The 13,151-nt window shown below is 32.4% G+C and overlaps 1 protein-coding gene and 1 non-coding gene across 2 annotated transcripts; both read right to left on the bottom strand.

Annotated features, from left to right (window-relative positions):
* Positions 1-709: 709 nt before the first annotated feature.
* Positions 710-783, bottom strand: TRNAN-GUU. The gene has a single exon. It is a non-coding gene; the product is annotated as a tRNA-Asn (tRNA).
* Positions 784-1,348: 565 nt separating this feature from the next.
* LOC106417909 (auxin-responsive protein SAUR36) lies at positions 1,349-2,288 on the bottom strand. Its single transcript, XM_013858625.3, has one exon. The coding sequence runs from the start codon at positions 1,990-1,992 to the stop codon at positions 1,510-1,512; it is 483 nt and encodes a 160-aa protein (XP_013714079.1). The 5' UTR covers positions 1,993-2,288; the 3' UTR covers positions 1,349-1,509.
* Positions 2,289-13,151: the final 10,863 nt, after the last annotated feature.

Genomic DNA, 13,151 nt, shown 5'->3' with positions numbered 1-13,151 from the left:
GTGTGTCTCATTTAGTTATCGCAACTTTGATATCTTGCCATCATCGAAGTATTTTCCTCACAGGTTCGCACAAGGTCATGAGAACACGACCATTAGTATTTTCGCTGCGCCGTGTGACTTTCCCCAACAAAAGATAGGGATTTAGAAAATAAGGCTTTTACAGCCATTTTTTTAATTTTTGGATGTAGTTTTAAAAAACAAGATAAAGCACGATCGGTGATTTAAAGGCTGTAGATTAATATTAAAGCTAAAGTCAGCTCCTACGACCCAACCAATCACCCCCAATATCTAGATCTTGCATTGCCTTTGCTTGTCTATCCTTCAATTCTACTGGCGCCAGATCACCCTGGTTCGCTTTGTCTATATGCTTCACACTGACTCGGATTACATAGCCTTAATAATAAACGAGATGCAGAAATTTCTAACACCATCAAACAACTCCTGGTTCTTAGGATCATGCTTCAGACGTTCTTGATATGTCAATGTATCCATGGCTTTTTCGTATTCCTTGATGAAAAAAAAAACTGAATCGCTCCTTTCCTACTGTATCCCTTTTTGAAACTAGAGTCAATCTCAATGTGCATTTCCCAGCAACTTTCAAATCCTCCGGTAGACTCGTAGTGCTCCTAGCTTTTGTGTAACAAGCAGCTATGTCGATAGTGTTGTCGTAAAACCCGTTCAGAAGAAAAGTTAGTAAACACTAAAAGAACGCTCCCGGGAGGGGTTGAATCTCCGACCTTGTGGTTAACAGCCACACGCTCTAACCAACTGAGCTACTGAAGCTTCGTACCTATTTGTTCACCATTATATATGACAAGTAACTGTAATAAGAAACCGAGTTAGTTCAGTTAATAGAACAAGTTTTTGATTGCTAACTGAGGCTTTTGTGACAATATGAACAGAAGAACGATGATATAATTATAGGAAAAATTATTGCAATTTACACAACTATAAGGACTTGACAATCTCCTTGATATAAAAGGGGGTTAATTTTAAACCCTATAAAGCATGCCACATCAGCCAAAACATTTCCAACCAATGAAATAACCACTTACTAAAAAAATTCATCTCTAAGATTCAACAAAAAACTAAACCTATTAAGAACTAAAAAGTTGCATTCATACCACTGCAATACAGAATAACCAATCAAGATTTTAGTCCATTTAGATTGCATTTAGTACAGTTAATAGTAACAAGCTATACACAAGATGTATTCGTACCACTGCAATGCCAATACAGAATAACAATCAAACTCTTCCTATGCTACCATAAAATTGAAAATCACAGATAAATCTTCTAATATATATAAAACTTATTAACTATGTTCTCTTTTGATAAAAGAAATGCATAAAAATAAACACAATCTTTCAATTATGTATCGGCATGCCGTGTATAAATGTATAATACAAGAAGAAGAAGAAACTAAAAATATTAACAAATTTCCTGTATTTTCTTTATTCTCTTTTTCTGATTTTTGACTATTTAAAAAAAAACTAGAAATGTGACAAACTAGAGAATCTTGTAAGTTCTCTTCCTGCGGCAATGATCCCATGCGGCGATCCTCATCTGAACTTTCTCAAAATCAGAAACCCGACAAGGAATCGTGATCCGACCAGGTTGATCGAACCCATGAACCCGCTCCGCTTGCTCCAACAATTCTCCGAACAATGGGTGATTGAAATAGATCACCGGCACTACAACGCGCCGCGTGTCGCCGTCTGATTCGCCGACGTGAACCACCAAGTGTCCCTTCGGAACAGCCGTTTTTGGATCCTTACCCAGTCGGATCTGACCCTGACCCAAATCATTCTTGCCACCGCACAGTCTCTTGGCTCCATGGCTTAGACACCGTGCTAATGACCGTATTCCGGCGATCGGGTTTGTAATTCGTGACCGGTACTGACGTTTCATTGTTCGAATTCTTCTTGATCGGATCCATTTGAATATCTTGACAGATCTATGTCCAATTTTGAAACCTCTGACTCTCTTCATGCTTGTTCTAAGAATGAAAATGGGTTTGTTTGAATCGAGTTTCAACAAGTCGGGTTTGGATATTTTGGTCTCTCTGTGTTTGTTTTACGGTTGAAGAAGACTGTTTTGAGAATGGGCAGGAAGAATCTCTTTATATAGGGCTTTGAGCTTTGGCCTTGGATGGTAATACATGTAATTTTTAGATGTACACTTGTGCACTCTGATGGGTAGTTTTCCAAATTCAACATTTTAAATTGTTTATTTTTGTTTTCTTTTTCATTTTCCCCCAGACTGAAAACATGCAAAATGATGCTACACCAATATAAAATAGATGATGAAAATTAGCATATATATACCGGAAATATTTGGTTATTTGGATACAAAGTTGACATTTTGTTAGCAAGCAAGGTTTTCCGGGAAAAAGTATCGTCAAATATTTTTTGGTATCTCAAAAATTTAATTAGTGATGTTTTTGTTATAAATCAATTGATGGATGTCCATAACCGGCCCGGTCCATAACCGGTCCGGTCCATAACCGGCCCATACACTTAGAGAGAGAGACGGCACAACCCTAGAGAGAGAAAGAGGCGGCCGTAACCTTATGAGAGAGAGAGAGAGGCGGTTTATGCTTTGGAAAAAAGGAAACTCTATTTCTTTTTCGTTGTAATTATTATCTTTCCATTATTATGTATTAGTAGTTTTCCTAATCCTAGTTGGTTTAGGTTTTTGGATACTTTCATTTTTCTCTATGACTTGTAATCCTTATATAAAGGAGCCCATGTTATGATTAATAATACACAGAACTATTCAGTCTTCAATCTTCTAATTATAACACGTTATCAGCACTAACGTTCTCTAAACTCCCTGAGCCTAAATCGCCAACCACCTAAAACCTAACCTTGTCGACGATCGCACCTAAACCCTAACCCGATCGCATACCGTCCGTTCCAGCAAGCATTACCGTCTCAGCCTCATCCGATCTCAGCTTAAGACGATCCCATCCGTCCTCAGCTTGCATCTCGGACATCTCCAGCTCGCAATCCCGGCCAGCAGCTTGCAAACCCGATAGGAAGCAGCTCGCGAACCCGATAGGAAGCAGATGCGTCCCGTTCCTGCTCGCGTCCAGTTCGAGGTTCATCTGTTCTCTTTGGTGGTCCGGTTTCAACCCTACAAACAAAGGTATATCGATTAAATCTAAGAACATAATGATCAAACCCTAAAACCCTAATCCATTATTATGGAAATCCTATGTTCTTGATCAAACCCTAAAAATTGGTATAACCTAAAACTGATCATCTTATAATCACTAGATTGAAATCGATTCCATTAGAACATGTTGATTGATTGTTCTGATCTGAATCATGAAAACCCTAAATCTTGGAATCGAAAACCCTAAAACCCTAAAGCTTGAAACCGATTTTAAATTGTCCTTGCTTGATTGAATGATTGATAATATGAGTTTTAAGATTAATAGATTGATTGAATCTCGAAACTAAAATCTTAAGGCCTTGAAACCCTTAACCTCATCTTTAAAACACTAAATCTCGTTTTAAATTCCTAAAGGCCTTGAAACCTTAAATCTCATATTGCTTAAAATTTGAATGATTGATTTGAGGTTTAGGATTGATTACATATTGCATGAGAGTTAGATTGCTAGATTATTTGATTCTGAAACTCTAAATCCTAGCCGCATATTACCAGCCTTGAAATTGGTAAAACCCTAATTGATATGCAACTGAATGATAAGATTGAATGCATCTAAATTGATTATCCTTGTTTGCATTATATTCTGTTGTGGCCGTGTGATTTTGCTATGAACCATACCGAACGGCCGTGTGGCCTAACCATTTCGATGCATTGTTCATACTCGCGGCCTTGTGCCCTTGATAGATCACATTGTTTGCATCATGTGATTGAAAGTCGTGTGGCTTAATGCATCATAGCTTGGCCGTGTGGCCTAGAGAGACACCATATCTGAATGGTCGTGTGACCTTGCTTGCATATCTCATGAACCGATCTCTAGGATCGTTGTATAACATTACATGGCCGTGTGGCCTAAGCATCACATATAGACCTAGCATTCTTGACTTGTTTCGTACCATGATCGAGTAGTAAAGTTTTTTGGTCGAGAGAATTATGAAATCATATGCACTGATTATTTTTAATTGGTTGCATCCTAAATCATGAATTGATTGATAATATGGTTTCAGATGCCGAGATTTGAGCCTTTGGATTATGCCATTCTAAATCCCTCTGGAGAAAATTATCTAGAATGGGCAATGAACACTTCAGTTGTCATGAAATCAAGAGGACTCGGAAGGAGTATCATTCAGGGTAATTATGCAACTGAAAGTGAAAAGCATAGGGCCATAACAATTATGCGCCATCATCTCACTGAGGATCTAAGAAATCAGTACCTAAATATTGAGAATCCTCTTGACCTTTGGACATAATTAAAATCCAGATACACAATGGTGTTATTACCAAAGGTCAGGCATGAATGGATGAGTCTCAGATTCCAGGACTTTGAGTCTGTGGATGAATATCATTTTGCTTTGTCCAAAATCGTTTACAAACTGAGACTATGTGGTGAAGTGGTAACAGAGGAGGATTTACTGGAAAATACCTTCCTCACAGCCGATCCAAGAGATCTATTGTTACAACATATCTATAGAGAAAAAGGTTTCACCACCTATAATGATATGCTCTCATGCTTAACTGAGCAGAGTAATCAGTTGCTAAAAAGAAATAGTGAGATGAGATATCCTGAAGCAAATAAGACTGATATGGATCAGGATGAATCCAAGGCAGCCGTGTCCAATGTAACTGATGGTGTGGCCGGCATGTCTATTGACTAAAGAAAGATCTCGACATGCTAATTGTGTTTTAAGTCTTTGATTTGTGTTTTGCTTTAAACCTAATTGTCATTCACGATTTTATATATAATTATAGAATTGATTTGAGTTCATTACTATTATATATATTTCCTGATCTTACTTGATAATGTGAATGATTGATATAGAAATCGCCTAAAAGGCATTATGGTACGGTGTAGTAGCCTAGTAAGAAATCTATGGCTAAGGCATTGCCTAAAGGGCATTATATACACCCAAGAATATATGACCCACTGAGTTAATATGGTTTCCAAATAGAAACAATGGGCAAAAGGAAACAAGTTCCTTCAAATTTAAGAAAGAAAGAAAACGCCTAAGACCCTTTAAGAAAGTGGTCAAGACTATACCTATGTAATCTACTGATCAAAACTATGCTACAGATCAGTATGATAAGAGGCAAGAGCCGTGGTGACCATACTGATATATCCCACGAAAATTATACACTTTATGGCAAGACCGGATTAGCCATCCTAGTCTAAACTTGATGCAAAGATTGATATTGAGAAGGCACAAAGAGTTATCCCATAAGATCTCGCGTTGTGAAACATGTACACAAAGGGCAACTCATTAGGCTTTATTGTCCTAAGCATCACAAAATTATAGTATGTTCATGAGGGGGAGAGAGGATAAACCCGTGATACATGATCAATACTACAAATTCGTAAACCATGGTCTATGACCATGATATAAACGGCTTGGCCGTGCAGTCCATTACCTATAAGGATCGGACATCCATCCTAATGCTTAGGGACATCATGGATTTACATGTATATAAAGTAAAAATATATCAGGCCATATAAGTGAGCATAGATATTTCCATCTCAGATTGAATACGGGTCATAAACCAGACATACACCATCTTAAGAGACTTTGAATAAACCACCACAAACATATGTGCCGTCTAAGATGGAACCTCAGAAGAGGATTGGGAATATATGTTGGATAAGAATATGTCTTTCTCCCACGACTTCTAAGAGACCTTGAGCCAAATATGGGTGATCAGAAAGTGGCCAGGTACACGGATTGCATGATCAATGAATCCGACTATCCAACATTAAAAGGAGAAAGCTATAAGCTGGTAAAGAGTAAAGAATGATAAGAAACAGAATGGTATCAACCATCATTGTCTTGGCAAAGATTGGATTAGACTTATAGACTTCCAAAGAAAGAAAAGATTATACATAGCTAGCTAATCGAGATGCCAGACACTGACCCGAAAAGAAAAGAAAAGAATGACTAAGTCATAACCAGCTTAGCACCAAACGAAATCTGATGTCCTAGAAAAAGACACAGTCAAGTTGCTACAGAGTCTATACAAGATGGACCAAAGTGTTCCATAAGATAAGGAACCTCGGAAAGAAAAAGAGAATGGTGCATAGAATACAAATCCGATGTCATACGGAAACCAGACCAGACATTGAGAAAAGGCTGCGCAGCTAAATATCTAAGGTACCAAACCATGTAGTTTGGGCAAACCATGTAGTTTGGGCAAACCATGTAGTTTGGGACGCCAAGCTACTAGGTAACAAAGATCCTGGATAATGAAATCTCAAATCGATTAGATCATGTCTGGAACACAATGGAACCATATATAAGTGTCGACACATAAAGATATATTTGTACATAAGAGAGTAGCACTTGAACAAAAAGATATAAACGAGGATCAGAACCCACGAAAGAGTACTCATAAAGATTAAATATTAGATTGAAAAGATAAACGTGGGGTTTAAAGTATCTATAGAGAAAGATAGGCGTATTGGCCACATATATACAGAAACGCCATCTGATATAAACCAGTGAAATAGTTGGGTCTTGTGAGGGAAAAGAAACCGTGAGATATGGTACATGATCACAAGGTCTAAAGGTGTTCATGTTTCCTACTAACAGCATTCGATCATAGCTTGTTACACAAGGATACTCACAGAGACCATGGAACAGATTATAAGGAGATAAACTCCTATGTGGTAGATGCTGCTACATATTTTCGAATTGATAAAGGTCTGGTCATAAGAAAGAAATTAGATTGACATATAAAGATGTAGTAAGCAGCATATGGATCACTGGATAAAGAACAACATTGTTCCTAAGCTGTTTATGGACTGAAACAAAGCAGCTGCATATAGCATGGAAATGAGTTATATAAGAACAATCTAATTCAGTCCATATATACTTATAAAAGAAATTTGAATTCCTTGTGTTTACTTTATACTAAACCAGCCTAAAGAGAGGTTAATTGGTTGATACGGATTATCTATTAAATCTCAGACCATCGCTGCAACACTAGCCAAGAGAATTTATAGTTGAAGTTGATATATCAACATGGACCGACCAGATTGTATTATGGCTAGTGGAAAATAAAGATCAGCTATCATATGGCAGTCCATAAGCACGTGTGGTCGAGGTCCATGACCTAATATATATTCAAGTGCGTGGTATGATCCACGACAAGAAAGGTCATGGGACGCCATCAAGATATAAATATAGGACTGCAATATCTAATGTATGTGGCATTGCCGAAGGCAAGAAGAATCGATAGCCATGTATGAGGTCCATGAGTGTATTTTGGCCACAGAGCCATAGTTTGATGAGATTGAGAAACTCATTGCAGCAATGATTATTGATCACATCATGATCTTAGACACTCATGAGACAAGTTATGGACATGTATAGACGAGGTCTATGACTCAACATGGATCGATCAGATTAGAGTATGGCTGATGATAATAAAGAAAGATCAAACTGTGATGGACAAGACATTGGTGCATATGGTCAATATACATCCGTGTGGAGAAGATGCACCAGAACATAGGCTTACGACCTGAAATTACAAGTTCATGGTACCATGCTCAGTCTATATTATCTATGAGTATGTTTAGTCGAGATATGTTCGACAAAAGTTTAGAGTGGTCGACAGCAAAGACTCACGTCTTGTCCATGCACACACGAGTTTCCAGAAAACATGAGAAAAAGACCGGAGAGGTCAAAGTGATCCAAGTATGGTTCAGTGATAACTCGGCCGATTTGTTCACTAAGGCACTTCCTACCTGTACGTTCAGGAAGCTCACGCATCAGATTGGGATGCGTAGGCTGAAAGACCTCCACTGAGGTTCGTATCAGGGGGGGGGGGGTAGTACGTGTTGTACTCTTTTTCTTTCATCATGTTTTTGTCCCACTGGGTTTTTCATGATAAGGTTTTAATGAGGCAACATTAAGCGTATTATAATCCCTAAATGGTTATGGCATCCAAGGGTAAGTGTTATAAATCAATTGATGGATGTCCATAACCGGTCCATAACCGGTCCATACATTTAGAGAGAGAGATGGCCCAACCCTAGAGAGAGAGAGAGAGACGGCCGTGACCTTAGGAAAGAGAGAGAGGCGGCTTATGCTTTGGAAAAAAGGAAACTCTATTTCTTTTTCCTTGTAATTGTTATCTTTTCATTATTATGTATTAGTAGTTTTCCTAATCCTAGTTGGTTTAGGTTTTTGGATACTTTTCTTTTTCTATGACTTGTAATCCTTATATAAAGGAACCATTTTTATGATTAATAATAAACTATTCAGTCTTTAATCTTCTAATTATAACAGTGTTGTATTATTATTTTGTAATCTTGGATTTTATATAGATAAATAGAGATGTTACAGAAACGTTGACAAGTCATAATCATTGTAACCACTAGTTAAATCTTCTGTAAATATTTTCTAAGTATATTTTTGAAAAAGAATTTATGTGTAGTAGTAATAACATGTTTCTTGGTGTAACCTACCATCTAGGATGATTCGATTTGATTCTCTTTTTTAACAAACTTCATTATAGGTTACGATTTGTTTGCTTTGTTTATCATAGTTAAGTCAGATTCAATCATGGTTTTGATAAGATAACTTGGAACAACGCATCTATAAATAAACGTTATAGAGATATAGCTCAGATATACAGATATAAGGGAGATTTAAATATATACAAATGAAAGCTTGAATTAGATAATCATAAACTAAGAAGAGGTTGATCAAGACAAAAGGCATGCAACTATGTGGTGGTGGGACGGACATAGAGTACGATTTTGTCAGCGGTCGACACGGCTTGTGCGATCTTTGTAACATGCCCCGATTCACTGCAAGTGCTTCGTATGTTTGAGAATTATTGTGTTGCATAATTATTATTTTTGTTCTATAAACATATCGTTCTTTAGGTACTTTATTCTGATCTTTTAGAAAATAGAAGAAACTGCAAAACATGCATTTGTTTCTAAATATATTCGCATAATGTTTTGTCAAAATTGATGCCATCCGTTTTCTTTTTTAATGAAAAATTAGTTGACATCACAAATAATATTTCAATTTTATGTTAACTAATCAGTCCCCTTTCTCAGACAAAAACTAATCAGTCGCTAATGTTTTATTCTTTTGTAAAACCAGAAAAATCGGGTTAATGTTTTTTTGTGCGTACTTTTTTTCTCTCTATATGATCATGAATGCGTCTTGATGTTTGACATGACTTAGCCAAAAAAAAAAAATCTGATCAACTCGTAATTATCCCTTACTAGATTTTATACTTGCTCGTAACTGTATTAATAATTTAGTTTAGTTTTATAACAATTTTGAAGCTAACAATTTAACTGATTTATATAATTTTCTTATTTTAAATATGATTTCTTATTAGCTATTTAGTTATTTGTATTTATAGATGCAATAATTATGTTTATAAAAATATTCATAGTTTTTGAAATATTAAATTATATTTTAAAATATTATGTAGATTGCTCAATGTATGTAAACTGTTAATAAATTATAATATTTTATCAAAAATTTATACATATTTTATTTGAATAACATAAGCAATTAAACTATCTGTATAATATCTAATTTTTCTTTATATTCAGAAAATCTTTATAATTAATGTGTGATTGTTATACATATATATATATATATATATATAGATATGTAATAGTATAATATTGAGATTTAAAATTTAATCGCAACAAATATTTTGATGAACCTTAATTAATATTAAATAATCTTTGTAAGATAATATAAATTTAAAGTAAATATAATGAATTAAACAAATGTTAAATAATATTTTATTTATTGAATTAATATTATAGAGAACCTAAAGTATAATATTTATATATTACTTGATCTAATTATTTAGTTGTATAGCATTACAATATATCATAATTTACTTTTTTATATGAAAAATATGATTTTGGTACGATAGATAATATATGTTTGTTTCGGAGTTTCCATGAATATTTTTAAGATTCTTTATAAACTATTATATAATTTGATAAAAAAAAAATATTTCTAGTTGCTAAATGCTGGTGATAAGATAATGAACGTCTTAGATAGCGTACTTATTGTAATCTTGAGATTTTTTAAAATGTTATAAGTTTATAAATTTGTATGTTTTTAGTTTGTTGATGATAAATTCATATTGATTATTTTTTCGATCATTCTTTTATGTTATATTTCATGCTAATTAATTGCTGGTCGTCTTTATAATTTTATTAAAAATCTTAACCAATTTATTTGACATGATTTCTTAAACTCTTTATTATTTTTATCTAACTTGTAAGCATTGTTCTTTAAATATATTCTTCAACATAACTCAACAGAGAGCATCTTAAACTTTATATGTTATATGAGGTGAATCAGACTAATGATTATAAGAATTCATCATTTAGTTTGCTTTAATAACAATTGTTTTTAAAAATCTTGTAGATCACATCATGATAGATTTATTTCAGTATAGCTTATTTGTTTAGTTTTTATGAAGATTTTGACTGTAACTGACTAAAACAATATTTGTACAAACATAAAATAATAATGTTGATTAATATTTAAAATTTTAATGGATAAATAAATTCGTTAGTTTTTTTTATTGATTAAAAATAATTTGAAACTCATAAATAAATTATGGCTTGCGATTCTCTCTCTCTATCTCTGTTCTCTTACTTAACATCTTTCAGAGAGAGCGAATGCAAATTTCAAATATTTTTCTTATATTGGAATTATTCTCTACTCTATCCAATTTTTTGGTGTGATACGTTTTTTGTCTATTGGATTTTGTCTTCGGCTTTGTATGTCTACTTTCTCTCGCAGATGTTTTACATTTTTCTTTGTACTATTTCTCATTCACTATTATTGTTCATTCACTTCAAGTCCTATATTCTTGACGCGTTCCTTGTTCATGAAGATTATGTTTGGCTTTTCGATTTGGATATTATTAAAGAAAACACATTTGATATTGATTTATAATTTATTTTGAAAATACACTTTTGAAATTTTATTTTGAAGAGTATATTTTTATTTTGTGTTCCTGGAAGGAAAAATATTGTATCTATATCTATGAATCAATTTAATTTTGATGATTTATTTATTAGTATACCTTATTTGATGTTGAATTTCATTTTGTATTATCAATTTTGGAAATTTTAACATTTTTAAAATAGTAAACTATAATTATGATTTTTCATATTTTGATTGTTTTTTTTTCTAATTCTATGTGTATACTCTCAATGATTTATAGCCTCATACATGGTATATGTTATTTTTGAATATTTTCAATAGTATATAGCCTAAACTTTGAAAACCATGAGTTAAATTAATTTACTTATAATTGTTTGAAAATTTTGTATTCTTGATATTAATTCTTATTTTGTATTTTATTTTAATGTTACATTTTGAGAAATAGTATATATTAAGTAAATTTATTTATAATGTTTTACTTTTGTTAACTTACCTTGTTTGATTTTGGTTTCAATTTTATTTTAAATGATCTTATGAAATTTTTTAAATCCTAATCAAAATATAATGAATTGTTTCTCACTGATTTATATAGTCTTAGGTTATATATAATGCATGTTATTCATGAATTTTTTCAATAGCATATAACCTAAATTTTGAAAATCATGAGTTAAATTTATAGTTATAATTGTTCGAATTATTGCATTTTAAAATTAATTATTATTTTTAGTTAATTTATGTTAAATTTTGAAATTATTATATATATATATATATATTAAGTTAATATATGTATAATGTTTTTACTTTTGTTAGTTTACCATATTCGATATTGTTTTCTTTTTTATTATGTAATAAACAGTTTTTGGGAAATATTGACATATTTAAAAAATAACAAATTAAAATGCTTATTTGTCATAATATGGTTGGTTGTTTTAAATCATATTGGACGCTTTTAATGACTTATAGGCTTTTATTTAATAGTTTACCTTATTTGATGTTGAATTTCATTTTGTGTTATCAATTTTGGAAATTTTAACGTTTTAAGAATAGTAAACTATAATTATGATTTTTCATATTTTGATTGTTTTTTTTTCCTAGTCCTATGTGTACACTCTCAATGACTTATAGCCTCATATATAATATATGTTATTTTGAATATTTTAATAGCATATAATGTTTTACTTTTGTTAACTTACCTTGTTTGCTATTGGTTTGAGTTTTATTTTAATTGATTTTATGGAACTTTTCAAATCCTAATCAAAGTATAATGAATTTTTTTCACTGATTTATAGTCTTAGATTATATATAATGTATTTTATTTATGAATTTCAATTGCTTATAGCCTAAATTTTAAAAATCATGTGTTAAATTTATAGTTATAATTGTTATAATTATTGCATTTTAAAATGAATTATTATTTTTAGTTACTTTATGTTAAATTTCGAAATTATTAACATATATATTAAGTTAATATATGTATAATGTTTTTACTTTTTTAGTTTGCCATATTCGATATTGATTTCTTTTTACTATGAAATAAACAGTTTTTTAAGAAATATTGACATATTTAAAAATAAAAAATTAAAATGCATCACCAGTTGGATAGTTAAAATTCTCATTGTTGATGAGAACTAACTTTCCAAAGGCATCTATAAAAATAGGTATATCATTAGAACATTATGATAAAATCGTATATTTTATATATGGACAGTTAAACAATGAACCTATAAATAAACTCCCAAAAAATAACCACTCTGCAAAACCTGTAATAAACAACTTCTTATTAAAACCCTGCTTGAGGTCGTGAAAATACCGAGAAAGAAGCAGAAGCAACCATAGTTTAGATTTCTCTTTTTTTTCACTATCACTTTCTCAAAGTAAGTAGATGCAACCATAATTTAGACTCATTTGGAAACTTTTTTTTTTGTCATCAACTTATACAGACTCATAATGACTCTGTGAACCAAACCGGAAAATCTTGATCCATGTGAAACTTAGAAAATTATTTATAGTCACGCAATACTACATATATTAGAAATTAAA

The sequence above is a fragment of the Brassica napus genome, chromosome C9 (genome assembly GCF_020379485.1).
Source record: "Brassica napus cultivar Da-Ae chromosome C9, Da-Ae, whole genome shotgun sequence".
Taxonomy (NCBI): Eukaryota; Viridiplantae; Streptophyta; class Magnoliopsida; order Brassicales; family Brassicaceae; genus Brassica; species Brassica napus.
The sequence above is the reverse complement of the archived record's forward strand: the minus strand, read 5'-3'. Positions and strand labels throughout refer to the sequence as shown.